This window comes from Entelurus aequoreus, linkage group LG03 (assembly GCF_033978785.1).
Source record: "Entelurus aequoreus isolate RoL-2023_Sb linkage group LG03, RoL_Eaeq_v1.1, whole genome shotgun sequence".
In the NCBI taxonomy this organism is placed as follows: Eukaryota; Metazoa; Chordata; class Actinopteri; order Syngnathiformes; family Syngnathidae; genus Entelurus; species Entelurus aequoreus.
The window spans coordinates 91024409-91042288 of NC_084733.1; the positions used below are offsets into that span (position 1 = coordinate 91024409).

At 39.3% G+C, this 17880-nt stretch overlaps 1 protein-coding gene across 1 annotated transcript; it reads right to left on the reverse strand.

The window, feature by feature from the left end:
- Positions 1 to 893: 893 nt before the first annotated feature.
- On the reverse strand, positions 894 to 15354 carry LOC133645859 (forkhead box protein O3-like). The gene is made up of 2 exons (XM_062040775.1): positions 14603 to 15354; positions 894 to 2399 (listed from the first exon to the last, which is right to left on the reverse strand). Exons 1-2 carry the CDS (start codon positions 15155 to 15157, stop codon positions 1212 to 1214), a joined length of 1743 nt encoding a protein of 580 aa, XP_061896759.1. The 5' UTR covers positions 15158 to 15354; the 3' UTR covers positions 894 to 1211.
- Between the last annotated feature and the right edge of the window lie 2526 nt (positions 15355 to 17880).

The window sequence follows — 17880 nt, forward strand, 5'->3', positions numbered from 1 at the left end:
CCACCAGGACCTTCAAAGATCTAAACCCGAGTACGAGTGTGAACGCAGCCTTCAAAGTCCACCAGGTCCTTCAAAGATCTAAACCCGAATAAGAGTGTGAACGCAGCCTTCAAAGTCCACCAGGTCCTTCAAAGATCTAAACCCGAGTACGAGTGTGAACGCAGCCTTCAAAGACCACCAGGACCTTCAAAGATCTAAACCCGAGTACGAGTGTGAACGCAGCCTTCAAAGTCCACCAGGACCTTCAAAGATCTAAACCCGAATAAGAGTGTGAACGCAGCCTTCAAAGTCCACCAGGTCCTTCAAAGATCTAAACCCGAGTACGAGTGTGAACGCAGCCTTCAAAGTCCACCAGGTCCTTCAAAGATCTAAACCCGAGAATGAGTGTGAACGCAGCCTTCAAAGTCCACCAGGTCCTTCAAAGATCTAAACCCGAGAAAGAGTGTGAACGCAGCCTTCAAAGACCACGAGGACCTTCAAAGATCTAAACCCGAGTACGAGTGTGAACGCAGCCTTCAAAGTCCACCAGGTCCTTCAAAGATCTAAACCCGAGAACGAGTGTGAACGCAGCCTTCAAAGTCCACCAGGTCCTTCAAAGATCTAAACCCGAATACGAGTGTGAACGTGTGAACGCAGCCTTCAAAGTCTACCAGGTCCTTCAAAGATCTAAACCCGAATATGAGTGTGAACGTGTGAACGCAGCCTTCAAAGACCACCAGGACCTTCAAAGATCTAAACCCGAGTACGAGTGTGAACGCAGCCTTCAAAGACCACCAGGACCTTCAAAGATCTAAACCCGAATACGAGTGTGAACGTGTGAACGCAGCCTTCAAAGTCCACCAGGTCCTTCAAAGATCTAAACCCGAGTACGAGTGTGAACGCAGCCTTCAAAGACCACCAGGACCTTCAAAGATCTAAACCCGAATACGAGTGTGAACGTGTGAACGCAGCCTTCAAAGTCCACCAGGTCCTTCAAAGATCTAAACCCGAATAAGAGTGTGAACGCAGCCTTCAAAGTCCACCAGGTCCTTCAAATATCTAAACCCGAGTACGAGTGTGAACGCAGCCTTCAAAGTCCACCAGGTCCTTCAAAGATCTAAACCCGAGTACGAGTGTGTCCACCAGGTCCATCCCTTCAAAGAAAGCAGATGTGAAAATAAGAGGACATAAACAAACTTCCACTAGTTGAGTCCATGTTGTGTCCGGAGCTCTCAGCTTTGGACCCAGTTCTGCGCCGACGTCTGTTTGGCGCCGGAGAAGCCCCCCGGGTTGATGTTGGCATTGTGGGCGGCGTCGAAGCTGAGGTCCAAGCAGTCGGCCTCCATCAGCTCGTTCCGGATGATGGAGTCCATGTCACACTCCAGGCTTCCGTTAAAGACCTCCAGGTCCAAGTCGGCGGGAAAGCGGTCCTGGTTCTTCCCGGGAGACTTCAGGTGCTTGGCCTCGCCGTTGTTGGCTTGCCAAGCGGGCGGGTTTTGGGCTTGGCCGGCACCGCCTTGGTCTTTACGCAGCAGGAGGGCGTTGCGGCGGGAGTTCTGCAGGGCGATGGCGGCGCTGGCCTGCGACATGAGCGGGTCGGACTGCGTGAGCATGACGTCGCTGTGGTCCAGGCTGAGGAGGTCCTGCAGGGTCTGGTGGTTGCTGAAGAGCGAGGCGCAGGAGAAGGTGGTCTGCTTGTTCTCCTGGATGGTCTGCATGGGCGACTGGCGCAGGCTGGTGATGGACGGCGGGCTGAAGAGAGGATTGGGACCGTAGCTTCCCACCGGACTGGCCAGTCCGCCTCCCGAGCAGCTGAAGGTGAACACGGAGCTTCCCTGACCTTTGTCGTCCTCGCCAGGAGGAGGCTGCTGCGCCGCCGTCAGGCTGATGTTGTCCAAGAGGTCGTCCATCAGGTTGTCGGACAGGCCGTCGTTGAGGTTCATGGTCCCCGCCAGGTCGGAGAGGCCGGCGGGGACGGTGGACGGCGACATGCTGCTGGGGCTGGAGTACAACATGGGGGACAGGGGGGAGCTGTCGGCGGGGACCTCGTCCAGCTCCAAGTTGGCCAGGATGGGCGACAAGCGGCCGCTCAGCGTGCTGGCGTTGGAGTTGGTCCGCGAGCGGAAGTCGGTCCAGGCGTCCAGCTCGTCGCTGCTCCGGGAGGTGGGACTCCCCGTCCACTTGGAGAGGCTCTCGGAGCTGCCGTCCTGGGCGGCCTGCAGCGAGGCCTTCTTCTTGGTGGCGCGGCCCCGGGCGCCCTTGATGTACTTACTGTTGTCCATGGAGACGGCGCGGCGCCGCGGCGCTTTGCCCCCTTTGCCGCCGTCCGGGTTGACCATCCACCAGGAGCTCTTGCCCGTGCCTTCGTTCTGGACTTTGACAAAGCGGCTGTGGAGGGACAGATTGTGCCGGATGGAATTCTGGAAGGGGACGACAAAAAAACGTAGTGAGGACGACAAAAAGGAACCCGAAGGTCGGGACAGAAGTTGTCCAACTAAGCGCAGTACTTGCCGGCAACCAGCAGGGGCGCCAACTGGCTTGCCACGCCAAAAGAAGACGACAAAGGTAAATTAAGCCACACGATTAGAATCAGAAGTACTTTAATAATCCCCGAGGGGAAATGGAGGTTATCAGAACAATCCCATTCAAGATCAGACACACATTACAGGGAGACAGAACAGGATCAAACCTTACAGGGAGACAGAACAGGATCACTGCCAACTTCCGGCGCCCCTTACAAAAAAAAAAGGTGAGGAACAGGTAAATGTTGGGGAGAGTAAAAAATATTCAAAGGCTGGACTCCAGGGAGGGGGTCCAGACTGAGGCCAAGGGAAAAAACGCATAGCCTTAGCATACCTAAACATGTTATATAGAATCAACAAAACTTGCAACAGAGGGGAGGGAGTGGGAGATATGGATCACTATGTAATGATTCATTTGTAATCAATGTGTTTGATCGTCTACCTATCAAACCTGATCATCTACATCAGAGGTGTCAATCAATCAATCAGTGAATACTATTATTACACCATTTGTATGCATTTTATTAGTAGATTTTGTTTCAACTAAAATGTAAAAAAATATATAAAAGGTAAGTTTTTAAAGTAATTTCTACTTTTTCATTTACAATTTTTATATTACTGTAAATGGAAAAACCGTATTTCTGTTTTTATGGTAAAAAAGCAGCTCAGTTGCCAGAATTTTACTGTTAAATTTTTTTTTTACTGTAAATTTTTTAAAAAAACTGCAATTTTACAGTAAAAATTTTGGCACCTGAGCTTTGTTTTTACCGCAAATCAACAAGTGTAGATTTTTGGGTGTATTACTGTAAATGTGAAAACGGCACCATAGTTTATTACAGTAAAAATGTTCATTTAGAGAAAAATGCTGTAAAAAACCCAGTAAATTTCCCAGTTTTACCATGAAATCTATTGCTACTTTTACATTGCACAATTGTTGCTAACCTAGCATGATGTTAAATGTATTGTTAGCATGCAGCTCACATAGTCGTGCTAGTGTTGCTAACCTAGCATGATGTTAAATGTATTGTTAGCATGCAGCTCACATAGTTGTGCTAGTGTTGCTAACCTAGAATGATGTTAAATGTATTGTTAGGATGCAGCTCACATAGTTGTGCTAGTGTTGCTATCCTAGCATGATGTTAAATGTATTGTTAGCATGTAGCTCACATAGTCGTGCTAGTGTTGCTAACCTAGCATGATGTTAAATGTATTGTTAGCATGTAGCTCACATAGTCGTGCTAGTGTTGCTAACCTAGCATGATGTTAAATGTATTGTTAGCATGTAGCTCACATAGTCGTGCTAGTGTTGCTAACCTAGCATGATGTTAAATGTATTGTTAGCATGTAGCTCACATAGTCGTGCTAGTGTTGCTAACCTAGCATGATGTTAAATGTATTGTTGACATGTAGCTCACATAGTCGTGCTAGTGTTGCTAACCTCGCATGATGTTAAATGTATTGTTAGCATGTAGCTCACATAGTCGTGCTAGTGTTGCTAACCTAGCATGATGTTAAATGTATTCTTAGCATGTAGCTCACATAGTCGTGCTAGTGTTGCTAACCTAGCATGATGTTAAATGTATTGTTAGCATGTAGCTCACATAGTCGTGCTAGTGTTGCTAACCTAGCATGATGTTAAATGTATTGTTAGCATGTAGCTCACATAGTCGTGCTAGTGTTGCTAACCTAGCATGATGTTAAATGTAATGTTAGCATGTAACACGGGACCCGCCCCTGCACTATGTGAAAGTACTGCGCTCCTACTTCCACACAGCCTGGCCGTGTTACGGAAACAACAGTTCAGAACGTTCACAGGCAGATTCTACACCCTTTCATTAAAAAAAATATATATAATAAATGAAAAAATATATATATTTTATATATTAACTATATATTTTTTTACATTTAAAATATATATATATATATTTTATATACTAATTATATATTATTAATTGTATATTTTTTTACATTTCATTAAAAATGTTTTTATATATTAATTATAAATTACTAATTAATTATATATTATATATTTTTTACATTTAATTTAAAAAAAATTATATTTATATATTATATATATTTTTACATTTCGTTTAAAAAATTATTATATACTTTATACATAAATTATATATTAATTATTTTGTATATTATATATTTTTTAATTTCATTAAAAAAAAAAATATTTTTTATATATTAGATGTATATTAATTATATATTTTTTTACATTTAATTTAACAAATATATTTTCTAACTAAATGTCATATTTTTTCAAATGTGTTAAAAACATTTAATAATGCGTTTGAATGAAATATTTTTTTTTTTTAAATGTGAAACCTATTTAAATGTGTTAAATGAAATTTCATATTCAATAAAAATATAACTTATTTAATATATTATATAAACAATTATATGTAATATTTGAATTTCTGTATATTTTTAAAAAATTGTCTTTCGGTTTTGAAAAACTGATTTGTCCCTTTTTTTTTTTACAATCAAAGTTCATCTGAGTAGGAGTATCAGGTGACAAGGCTGGGAACTATCACGATACAAGTTGATATCGATAATTATTGATATTTTTTTCAATAGACCAGGATGTTACATGTCAACATTTTCATTACAAATATTGACATGTAACATATTTCTATCAACAAGAAACTAGAAGACATGACAAATGCAGCTTTTACAAATGATTAGGTGTCACTGTTCGATTCCCGCTGCTGCACATTGCAGACGTGTACCGCCCACACGCCGTCTGAGAGGATAAATCCTTCCCCTCCCCCACAGCAGCTCCTGATGTTGACCCACATTCTTCTAGTCAGCTGATTGATGGTCACTAGGACCTTGTAGTTTGTCACGTAGCCTCAAAGTCTCTTTTTCAATTTAATGGAATAATTACATGTCACCAGTCATGCTAGTAATGCTAACCTACAATAATGTATTGTTAGCATGTAGCTCACATAGTCATGCTAGTGTTGCTAACCTACAATAATGTAGCGTTAGCATGTAGCTCACATAGTCATGGTAGTGTTGCTAACCTACAATAATGTATTGTTAGCATGTAGCTCACATAGTCATGCTAGTGTTGCTAACCTAGCATTACGTTAAAATGTAATGTTAGCATGTAGCTCACAAAGTTATGCTAGTGTTGCTAGCATGATGTTAGATGTATTGTTAGCATGTAGCTCACATAGCCATGATAGTGTTGCTAACCTAGCATGTCAAAATGTATTGTTAGCATGTAACTCATATAGTTATGCTAATGTTGCTAACCTACAACCATGTTAAATGTAATGTTAGCATGTAGCTCACATAGCCATGCTAGTGTTGCTAACCTAGCATGATGCTAAATGTATTGTTAGCATGTAGCTCACATAGCAATGCTAGTGTTGCTAACCTAGCATGATGTTAAATGCATTGTTAGCATGTAGCTCACATAGCCATGCTAGTGTTGCTAATCTACAATAATGTATTGTTAGCATGTAGCTCACATAGTTATGCTAGTGTTGCTAACCTAGCATTACGTTAAAATGTAATGTTAGCATGTAGCTCACATAGCCATGCTAGTGTTGCTAACCTAGCATTACGTTAATATGTAATGTTAGCATGTAGCTCACATAGCCATGCTAGTGTTGCTAACCTAGCATGATGCTAAATGTAGTGTTAGCATGTAGCTCACATAGCCATGCTAGTGTTGCTAACCTAGCATGATGTTAAATGCATTGTTAGCATGTAGCTCACATAGCCATGCTAGTGTTGCTAATCTACAATAATGTATTGTTAGCATGTAGCTCACATAGTTATGCTAGTGTTGCTAACCTAGCATTACGTTAAAATGTAATGTTAGCATGTAGCTCACATAGCCATGCTAGTGTTGCTAACCTAGCATTACGTTAATATGTAATGTTAGCATGTAGCTCACATAGCCATGCTAGTGTTGCTAACCTAGCATGATGCTAAATGTAGTGTTAGCATGTAGCTCACATAGCCATGCTAGTGTTGCTAACCTAGCATGATGTTAAATGCATTGTTAGCATGTAGCTCACATAGCCATGCTAGTGTTGCTAATCTACAATAATGTATTGTTAGCATGTAGCTCACATAGTTATGCTAGTGTTGCTAACCTAGCATTACGTTAAAATGTAATGTTAGCATGTAGCTCACATAGCCATGCTAGTGTTGCTAACCTAGCATTACGTTAAAATGTAATGTTAGCATGTAGCTCACATAGCCATGCTAGTGTTGCTAACCTAGCATTACGTTAAAATGTGCATGTAGCTTACATAGCCATGCTGGTGTTGCTAACCTAGCATTACGTTAAAATGTAATGTTAGCATGTAGCTCACATAGCTATGCTAGTGTTGCTAACCTAGCATTACGTTAAAATGTAATGTTAGCATGTAGCTCACATAGATATGCTAGTGTTGCCAACCTAGCATTACGTTAAAATGTAATGTTAGCATGTAGCTCACATAGCCATGCTGGTGTTGCTAACCTAGCATTACGTTAAAATGTAATGTTAGCATGTAGCTCACATAGTTATGCTAGTGTTGCTAACCTAGCATTACGTTAAAATGTAATGTTAGCATGTAGCTCACATAGCCATGCTGGTGTTGCTAACCTAGCATTACGTTAAAATGTAATGTTAGCATGTAGCTCACATAGTTATGCTAGTGTTGCTAACCTAGCATGATGTTAAAATGTAATGTTAGCATGTAGTGTGTTTACTAACAAGACGTCACGGCGAAGCCGAGTTTCTTAACATGGAGATATTCTCACTACTTTTCTTTTGTCGGCCACAAAGAAAAGAACATTTTAGTTAAATGTAAATTGTGTCTTGGATCAAAGATCCTATCCTAGCAATTCAAATCTGCTGAAACAGCTACAAAAGCAACATGCTTCGACGAAGCTCATCCTTTTTTCCGAATACAAAAAAATTCCAGGAATTCCCAAATCTTATTTTCACTCTTTTTTCTGTCGACTACTCCTTCCACATTTTTCAACCAACTTCAAGCGTTCCACCGTCAAAACATTCCTCTTAATCAGGACAAAAAATTAAGTTGTTTTTTTTTTAACTGGAAAAATTTCCAGTTTTCCCAAAATTCCAGTAATACCATTCTTCAGATAAAAATGTTACTACGTCAACATTTCTCGACCATTTTGAAAAATTCCAACACCAACCATTTCAACTCATTCAGAACATTCACGTTTTTTTTTACCATTTTCTAAATAAAAAAAATGCCCTCTTTTCCCGGAATTCCCAAATTTTCAGGAACTTGCCATTGAAATCAATGGGACATTCTTCAAAGTTCCACAATTTGCACATTTTTCATTTGATTCAAACGGTTCCAACTTCAAAATATTCAGCCTGTTTGGGAATTGTGTGCTCTACTTCAACAATTCTGAAAAAAATTCCCGGATTTCCCATAATTCCTTTTTTTTGTTTTGTTTGCATTTTCCCATTCAAAATGAATTGGCCATTTTTCAAACTTCCACAATTCCCACATTCTTCAACCCATTCAAACCATTCCAATTTTAACAAATTCCATCATTCTGGACATTCTAACTACCCTTTTTCCAAGTTCAAAAAAATTCCCGATTTTCCCGAAATTCTTGTATACAATTTACTACTTCAACATTCCTTGCCCGATTTAAACAATTCCAACCCCAACCAATTCAGCTCATTCAGGACATTCATGCTCCTACTCTTTTTCAAAAAATCCCTGCTTTTCCCCAAATTCTCACATTTCCAGGAAGTTCCCACTGAAGTGAATGGGACATTTTTCCAAGTTGCACAATTCCCACATTTTTCAAGCTATTCAAAGCATTCCAACACCAACACATTCCACTCATCCTGGACATTCAAACTAACACTTTTCCAAGTTCCATACCAAATTCCTCTTTTCCTGGAAATTCATACTACATTCTTGGTAAAGGAAGTTTGTAAAAGAACTAGAAAAATTCCGGGTTTTCCCAAAATTCCAGGAATTTCTCTATCAAAAACTGTTACTAATTCAACATTTCTTGACCGATTTAAACAATTCAAACACCAACCAATTCAGCTCATTCAGGACTTAATCATTTTCCCAAATTTCCAGGAAGTTCCCATTGAAATGAATGGGACATTTTTCCAAGTTGCACAATTCCCACATTTTTCAAGCTATTCAAACTATTCCACCTTCAACATACTCCACTCATCCTTTTTTCCAAGTTCAAATAAATTCCAGGAATTTCCCGTTTTCCAAATCCTATTTTCACTCTTTTCTGGCGACTACTCCTCCCACATTTTTCAAGCGTTCCACCGTCAAAACATTCCTCTTAATCAGGACAGAAAACAAAGTTGTATTTTTGAACTGGAAAAATTCCCGGTTTTCCCGAAATTCCAGTAGTACCATTTTTCAGTTAAAAATGTTACTACGTCAACATTTCTCCACCGTTTTGAACAATTCCAACACCAACCATTTCAACTCATTCATGCTCCTAATATATATATTTTTTTAATCCCGCTTTTCCCAAAATTCCAGGAAGTTCCCATTGAACGGAATGGAACATTTTTCCAGGTTGCACAATTCCCACATTTTTCAAGCTATTCAAAGCATTCCAACAACACATTCCACTCATCCTGGACATTCACGCTAACATTTTTTCAAGTTCTAAATAATTCCAGGAATTCCCTTTTTTTCCCACCCTTTTTTATGTTGACTACTACTCCCACATTTTTCAAGCGTTCCACCGTCAAATCACTCCTCTTAATCAGAACAAAAAACAAAGTTGTTTTTTTAACTAGAAAAATTCCCAGTTTTCCCAAAATTCCAGGAATTCCGTAATACAGTTTCTCAATTAAATTGTTACTACTTCAACATTCCAACACCAACCTTTTCAACTCATTCAAGTTTTTTTTTTTTTTTACCATTTTCAAAAAAATTCCCGCTTTTCCCGAAATTCCCATTGAAATGAATGGAACATTCTTCAAAGTTCCACAATTCCCACATTCTTCAACCCATTCCAATTTTAACAAATTCCACCATTCTGGACATTCAAACTACCCTTTCTCCAAGTTAAAAAAAAATTCCAGATTTTCCCGAAATTCCCTAATCCCATTTACTACTTCAACAATTCTTGCCCGATTTAAACAATTCCAACACCAACCAATTTAGCTCATTCATGACATTCATGCTCCTACTCTATTTAAAAAAAATCCTGCATTTCCCCAAATTTCCAGAAATTCCCATTTTTCCACCCTTTTTTATGTTGACTACTCCTTCCACATTTTCAACCGTTCCACCGTCAAAACATTCCTCTTAGTTACGACAACTATTCACAGTTTTCCCAAAATTCCAGGAAATCTGTAATACCATTTCTCAATTCAACATATTACTTCAACATTTCTTGACCGATTTAAAAAAATTCCAACACCAACCTTTTCAACTCATTCAATTTTTTAAATTAATTTTTTTAACCATTTTCTAAATTCCTGTTTTTCCCGAAAATCCCATTAAAATGAATGGAACATTTTTCAAACTTCCACAATTCCCACATTCTTCAACCCATTCCACCTTTAACACATTCCACCATTCTGGACATTCAAACTAGCATTTTTTCAACTAAAAAAAAATTCCAGATTTTCCCGAAATTCCCTAATCCCATTTACTACTTCAACAATTCTTGCCCGATTTAAACAATTCCAACACCAAACAATTCAGCTCATTCAGGACATTCATGCTCCTAATCATTTTCCAAAAAAAAAATCACACTTTCCCCGAAATTCCCAAATTTCCAGGAAGTTCCCATTGAACGGAATGGGACATTTTTCCAAGTTGCACAATTCCCACATTTTTCAAGCTATTCAAAGCATTCCAACATCAACACATTCCACTCATCCTGGACATTCAAACCAACACTTTCCCAAGTTCCAAACCAAATTCTGGTTTTCCTGGAAATTCAAACTCTTCAACATTCAAACCATTCCAACATTCAAAGTTGGTAAAGGAACTAGAAAAATTTGTTTTTTTCCCGCAATTCCAGGAATTTCTTAATGAAAAACTGTTAGTAATTCAACATTTCTTGCCCGATTTAAACAATTCCAACACCAACCAATTCAGCTCACTCAGGACATTCATGCTCCTAATCATTTTCCCAAAATTTCCAGGAAGTTCTCATTGAAATGAATGGGACATTTTTCCAAGTTGCCCAAATCCCACATTTTTCAAGCTATTAAAACCATTCCAACATCAACACATTTCACTCATCCTGGAATTTCAAACTATAATTTTTTTCAAGTTCTAAATAATTCCAGGAATTTCCAGAATTCCCTTTTTTATGTTGACTACTCCTTCCACATTTTCAACCCACTTCAAGCGTTCCACCGTCAAATCATTCCTCTTAATTAGGACAAAAAACAAAGTTGTTTTTTGAACTGGAAAAATTCCCAGTTTTCCCAAAATTCCAGGAATTCCGTAATACCGTTTCTCAATTAAATTGTTAATACTTCAACATTTTTCGACCGATTAGAAAAAATTTAACACCAAACAATTTAGCTCATTCAGGACATTCATGCTCCTACTCTTTTTCAAAAAATCCCACTTTTCCCCAAATTTCCAGGAAGTTCCCATTGAAATGAATGGGACATTTTTCCAAGTTGCACAATTCCCACATTTTTCAAGCTATTCAAAGCATTCCAACATCAACATATTCCACTCATCCTGGACATTCAAAGTAACATTTTTCCACATTTAAGAAATTTCCAGGATTTCCCGTATTTTGGTAACCTATTTCCAGCCTTAAGTTCGACTACTCCTTTCACATTTTTCAACTCATTTCAACCGTTTCACCGTCAAAACACTCATATTCAGGACAAAAACCAAGTTGGTTAAGGATCTAGAAAAAAATTAAAAAATTTCCCGAAATTCCAGGAATTTCTCAATTAAAAAACTGTTACTACTTCAACAATTCTTGCCCGATTTAAATAATTCAGACACCAACCAATTCAGGACATTCATGCTCCTAATCATTAAAAATTAAAACGTTTTTCCCAAAATTCCAGGAAGTTCCCATTGAAATGAATGGGACATTTTTCCAAGTTGCACAATTCCCACATTTTTCAAGCTATTCAAAGCATTCCAACATCAACACATTCCACTCATCCTGGACATTCAAACTAACATTTTCCCAAGTTCCAAACCTAATTCCGGTTTTCCTGGAAATTCTAACCATTCAAACTCTTCTTACATTCATACTACATCCTTGGTAAAGGAACTAGAAAAATTCCGGGTTTTCCCGAAATTCCTTTATCAAAAACTGTTACTAATTCAACATTTCTTGACCGATTTCAACAATTCCAACACCAACCAATTCAGCTCACTCAGGACATTCATGCTCTTAATCATTTTCCCAAAATTTCCAGGAAGTTCTCATTGAAATGAATAGGACATTTTTCCAAGTTGCCCAAATCCCACATTTTTCAAGCTATTAAAACCATTCCAACATCAACACATTTCACTCATCCTGGAATTTCAAACTATAATTTTTTTTCAAGTTCTAAATAATTCCAGGAATTTCCAGAATTCCCTTTTTTATGTTGACTACTCCTTCCACATTTTCAACCCACTTCAAGCGTTCCACCGTCAAATCATTCCTCTTAATTAGGACAAAAAACAAAGTTGTTTTTTGAACTGGAAAAATTCCCAGTTTTCCCAAAATTCCAGGAATTCCGTAATACAGTTTCTCAATTAAATTGTTACTACTTCAACATTTTTCGACCGATTAGAAAAAATTTAACACCAAACAATTCAGCTCATTCATTTTCCAACCCACTTCAAGCGTTCCACCGTCAAAACATTCCTCTTAATCAGGACAAAAAACGAACTTGTTTTTTGAACAGGGAAAAATTCCAGGAATTCCGTAATACCAGTCCCTACTTCAACATTATCGACCGATTTGAAAATTCCAACACCAACCATTGCAACTCATTCAGACCAATCAAGTTTTCTACCATTTTCAAATAAATCCAGTTTTTCCCAAAATTCACAAATTTCCAGGAAGTTCCCATTGAAATGAATGGGACATTTTCCAAGTTGCACAATTCCCACATTTTTTAACCTATTCAAACCATTCCACCTTCAACAAATTTCTCCATTCTGGAGATTCAAACTACCCTTTTTCCAAATTCCCCAAAATTCCAGGATTTTCCAGAATTCCCGGTTTTCCAAAGCCCTATTTCCACCCTTTTTTGTAGCGACGACTCCTCCCACATTTTCCAACCGTTCCACCGTCAAAACATTCCTCTTAATCAGGACAAAAAACGAACTTGTTTTTTGAACAGGGAAAAATTCCAGGAATTCCGTAATACCATTTCCTACTTCAACATTATTGACCGATTTAAAAAAATTCCAACACCAACCATTGCAACTCATTCAGACCAATCAAGTTTTCTACCATTTTCAAAAAAAAAATCCTGATTTTCCTGAAATTCCCTAATACCATTTACTACTTCAACATTTCTTGCCTGATTTAAACAATTCCAACACCAACCAATTCAGCTCATTCAGGACATTCATGCTCCTACTTTTTTTTTAAAAAAATCCTGCTTTTGCCCAAATTCTCAAATTTCCAGGAATTCCCAGAATTCCCTTTTTTCCACCCTTTTTTATGTTGACTACTCCTTCCACATTTTCAACCCACTTCAACCGTTCCACCGTCAAAACATTACTTTTAGTTAGGACAAAAGATAAAGTTGTTTTTTGAACTGGAAAAATTCCCAGTTTTCCCAAAATTCCAGGAATTCTGTAATACCATTTCTCAATTCAACATGTTACTACTTCAACATTTCTCGACCGATTTTTTAAAAATTCCAACACCAACCTTTTCAACTCATTCAAGTTTTTTTGTTTTTTTTACCATTTTCAAAAAAATTCCCGCTTTTCCCGAAATTCCCATTGAAATGAATGGAACATTCTTCAAAGTTCCACAATTCCCCCATTCTTCAACCCATTCCAATTTTAACAAATTCTAACATTCTGGACATTCAAACTACCCTTTCTCCAAGTTAAAAAAAAATTCCAGATTTTCCCGAAATTCCCTAATACCATTTACTACTTCAACAATTCTTGCCCGATTTAAACAATTCCAACACCAACCAATTCAGCTCATTCAGGACATTCATGCTCCTACTCTTTTTCAAAAAAATCCCTGCTTTTCCCCAAATTTCCAGAAATTCCCTTTTTTTCCACCCTTTTTTATGTTGACTACTCCTTCCACATTTTCAACCCACTTCAACCGTTCCACCGTCAAAACATTCCTCTTAGTTAGGACAATTATTCCCAGTTTTCCCAAAATTCCAGGAAATCTGTAATACCATTTCTCAATTCAACATGTTACTACTTCAACATTTCTTGACCGATTTTAAAAAATTCCAACACCAACCTTTTCAACTAATTCAATTTTTTAAATTAATTTTTTTAACCATTTTCTAAATTCCCGCTTTTCCCGAAATTCCTATTGAAATGAATGGAACATTCTTCAAAGTTCCACAATTCCCACATTCTTCAACCCATTCCAATTTTAACAAATTCCAACATTCTGGACATTCAAACTACCCTTTCTCCAAGTTGAAAAAAATTCCTGATTTCCCGAAATTCCCTAATACCATTTACTACTTCAACAATTCTTGCCCGATTTAAACAATTCCAACACCAAACAATTCAGCTCATTCAGGACATTCATGCTCCTAATCATTTTCCAAAAAAAAATCACACTTTCCCCGAAATTCCCAAATTTCCAGGAAGTTCCCATTGAACGGAATGGGACATTTTTCTAAGTTGCACAATTCCCACATTTTTCAACCGATTCAAAGCATTCCAACATCAACACATTCCACTCATCCTGGATATTCAAACTAACACTTTCCCAAGTTCCAGACCAAATTCCAGTTTTCCTGGAAATTCCAACATTCCAACTATTCTTCCATTCATTCTACATTCTGTCAGCATTTCACTTCAACTTCAGCATTGGAACATTCACACCTCATCTAGTTAAAAATGTCGTGTATATTTCCTTCCCTTGACCCACTAAGGCGCGACAAAAGACGACGTGCGTGTATTTTCTCTCACCTTCCACCCGGCCGAGCTGTTGCTGTCGCCCTTGTCCTTGAAGTAGGGCACGGAGCGGACCATCCAGTCGTAGATCTGGGACAGCGTCAGTCTGCTGTCGGACGAAGACTCGATGGCCTGCGTGATCAGGTCGGCGTACGAGTAATTCCCCCACGCGTTCCTGCGGGCCGAACACTTCCGCGCCTGCTGCGGAGCCGCCGCCGCCGCCGGTGCGAGCAGAGCCGAGGAAGGCGAGCCCTCCCCGGCCTCGTCGCCCCGGAGCTCCGGCGGCCGCGGGGCGAGCGCGCCGCCGCCGCCACAGCCGCCCCCCCGCGGGGTCTCGCCACTCCCCGCGCCGCCTCCCTCCTCCTCGTCGTCCTCTTCCTCCGGGATGACGTCATTCGCCCCCGCTTTCCCCGCGCCACAGTCCGGACGGGGCAGCGGCCAAGTGCAGGAGCGCGGCCGCTTCTGGGGCTCGAAGTCCGGGTCGATGTCCACACTCGGCGGCGGCGCCTCCAGCTCCTCCTCCTCCTCGGCCATGCTCGGCGTGTCGGCGTCACTCGGCTCGCATTCCATCAAGCGCCGCGCGGCATGCCAGAGCACCGAGCGTCGTCCGCCCCCCGGTGGTCGTCATCACCGTGCAGGCCGGGCCGGGTCTCTCATTCACAAATTGCACCGCAACACGTCATCCTTCATCTTGCACAAGTCTGCTGCCATCTTGCTCATCTTCATCTTGCACAACTCTGCTGCCATCTTGCACATCTTCATCCTCCTCCTCCTCCTCCTCGCCAACAGAAAGCACTGCAGAAATGTGGCGCCGCCCACTCAGCAGCTCGCGGGAACGTGGACAACATCCTCCACGGTCATGATGCAAGCATGTCATTCAAAGTGCGAGGGAAGGGGAGGGAAAAAGAAGCCTCTTCCTCTCCCTCCTCCTCCTCCTCCTCCTCCTCCTCCTGCTGGACTGCCCACAGTATGGAGATGAAAAGTGACGTCATGCTCTCGCTGCAATGCACGGGGATGCCCAGCAGGGGGCGTTAAAAGGCTAGTGGGGGGATATTTAGGCCACACAAGTGCAGATGCAAAAACACATGGAAACAAAGAGGGGAACATACAAGAGCTGAAACGACCAGCTGCCACCTCAGCGGCGCCGTTTCTACATACAGCTACAAAAGTTAAACAATGAAAAACCAAAAAAAAAAAAAGAGCAACAACTAATGCATATTGCACAGAGTAGGCCATTTATACATCCATCCATCCATTTTCTACATACAGCTACAAAAGTAAAACAATGAAAAAACAAAAAAAAGTGAGCATATTGCACACAGTAGGCAATTTCTACATACAGCTACAAAAGTAAAACAATAAAATAAGAGCAACAACTAATGCATATTGCACACAGTAGGCCATTTCTACATGCAGCTATAAAAGTAAAACAAAAAATGAGCAACAACTAATGCATATTGCACAGAGTAGGCCTTTTCTACATCCATCCATGTATTTTCTACATACAGCTACAAAAGTAAAACAATGAAAAACCACAAAAATGAGCAACAACTAATGCATATTGCACAGAGTATGCCATTTCTACATACAGCTATAGAAGTAAAACAAAAAAAAATGTAAAACAACTAGTGCATATTGCACAGAGTAGGCCTTTCCTACATCCATCCATCTATTTTCTACATACAGCTACAAAAGTAAAACAATTAAAAACCAAAAAAAAAGTGAGCATATTGCACACAGTAGGCAATTTCTACATACAGCTACAAAAGTAAAACAATAAAATAAGAGCAACAACTAATGCATATTGCACACAGTAGGCCATTTCTACATGCAGCTATAAAAGTAAAACAAAAAATGAGCAACAACTAATGCATATTGCACAGAGTAGGCCTTTTCTACATCCGTCCATGTATTTTCTACATACAGCTACAAAAGTAAAACAATGAAAAAACAAAAAAATGAGCAACAACTAATGCATATTGCACAGAGTAGGCCTTTTCTACATACAGCCACACTGGTAAAACAATGACAAACAATAGAAATGAGCAACAACTAATGCATATTGCACAGAGTATGCCATTTCTACATACAGCTACAAAAGTACATACTTTTTTTTTTTTTAGCAACAACTAATGCATATTGCACAGAGTAGGCCTTTTCTACATCTATCCATCCATTTTCTACATACAGCTACAAAAGTAAAACAAAACAAAAAGAGCAACAACTAATGCATATTGCACAGAGTAGGCCTTTTCTACATCTATCCATCCATTTTCTACATATAGCTACAAAAGTAAAACAAAAAAAAGAGCAACAACTAATGCATATTGCACAGAGTAGGCCATTTCTACACACAGCTACAAAAATAAAACAACAAAAATGAGCAACAACTAATGCATATTGCACAGAGTAGAGCCAACGCAGCAACCGAGAGAGCCGACTCCATCCTAGGCTGCCCACTAGCTTCTGCTCAAATTTCCAGTCAGCGCAGATGAGCAAGAATCTACTTGTCAATTTGTGTTTATTGTTTTTAGGCACTAAAATATTCAGTGAGTTTAATTAGTAACATGATTGTCAGTCATTACAATAATAGTTCAAGTGAAACACATTTGTAAAACTAACTTATATTAAATATTTAAAAGATAGCTAATGTTAGCAACTCATTTTAGCCTTTTTTTAATGACTTAAGATGGTCTGCAGGTTTTATTTGTGAAACATTAACTGGCAAAATAATAGTCTTTGTTTTTTTGAAGGTGAATCAAAGTTGACAATTGTACAACTGGCACACACCCGAATGTAAACAAGAAGAACTAGCTGTTAGCTGCTAATGTTAGCCTGCTAATTTGTTACTAAAAATAAGATGATTTGTGTGTTTCAAACAATGAAACATTAACCGCTAAAATGCTAATTCAGTTTGTCTTTAGGTGAAGCGAGCTAATGTAAACTCGCACACGCCCGAATGTAAAACCATAACGAGCTGTTAGCAGCTAATTTTAGCTTGTCAATTTGTGTTTATATTTTTTAAAAAGGCACTAAAATATTCAGTGAGTTTTAATTAGTAACATGATTGTCAGTCATTACAATAATAGTTCAAGTGAAACACATTTGTAAAACTAACTTATATATATAATATTTTTAAAGATAGCTAATGCTAGCAACTAATTTTAGCCTGTTTTTAATGACTTAAGATGGTCTGCAGGTTTTAGATGTGAAATATTAACAGGCAAAATAATAGTCTTTATGTTTTGAAGGTGAATCAAAGTTGACAATCGTACAACGGGCACACACCCGAA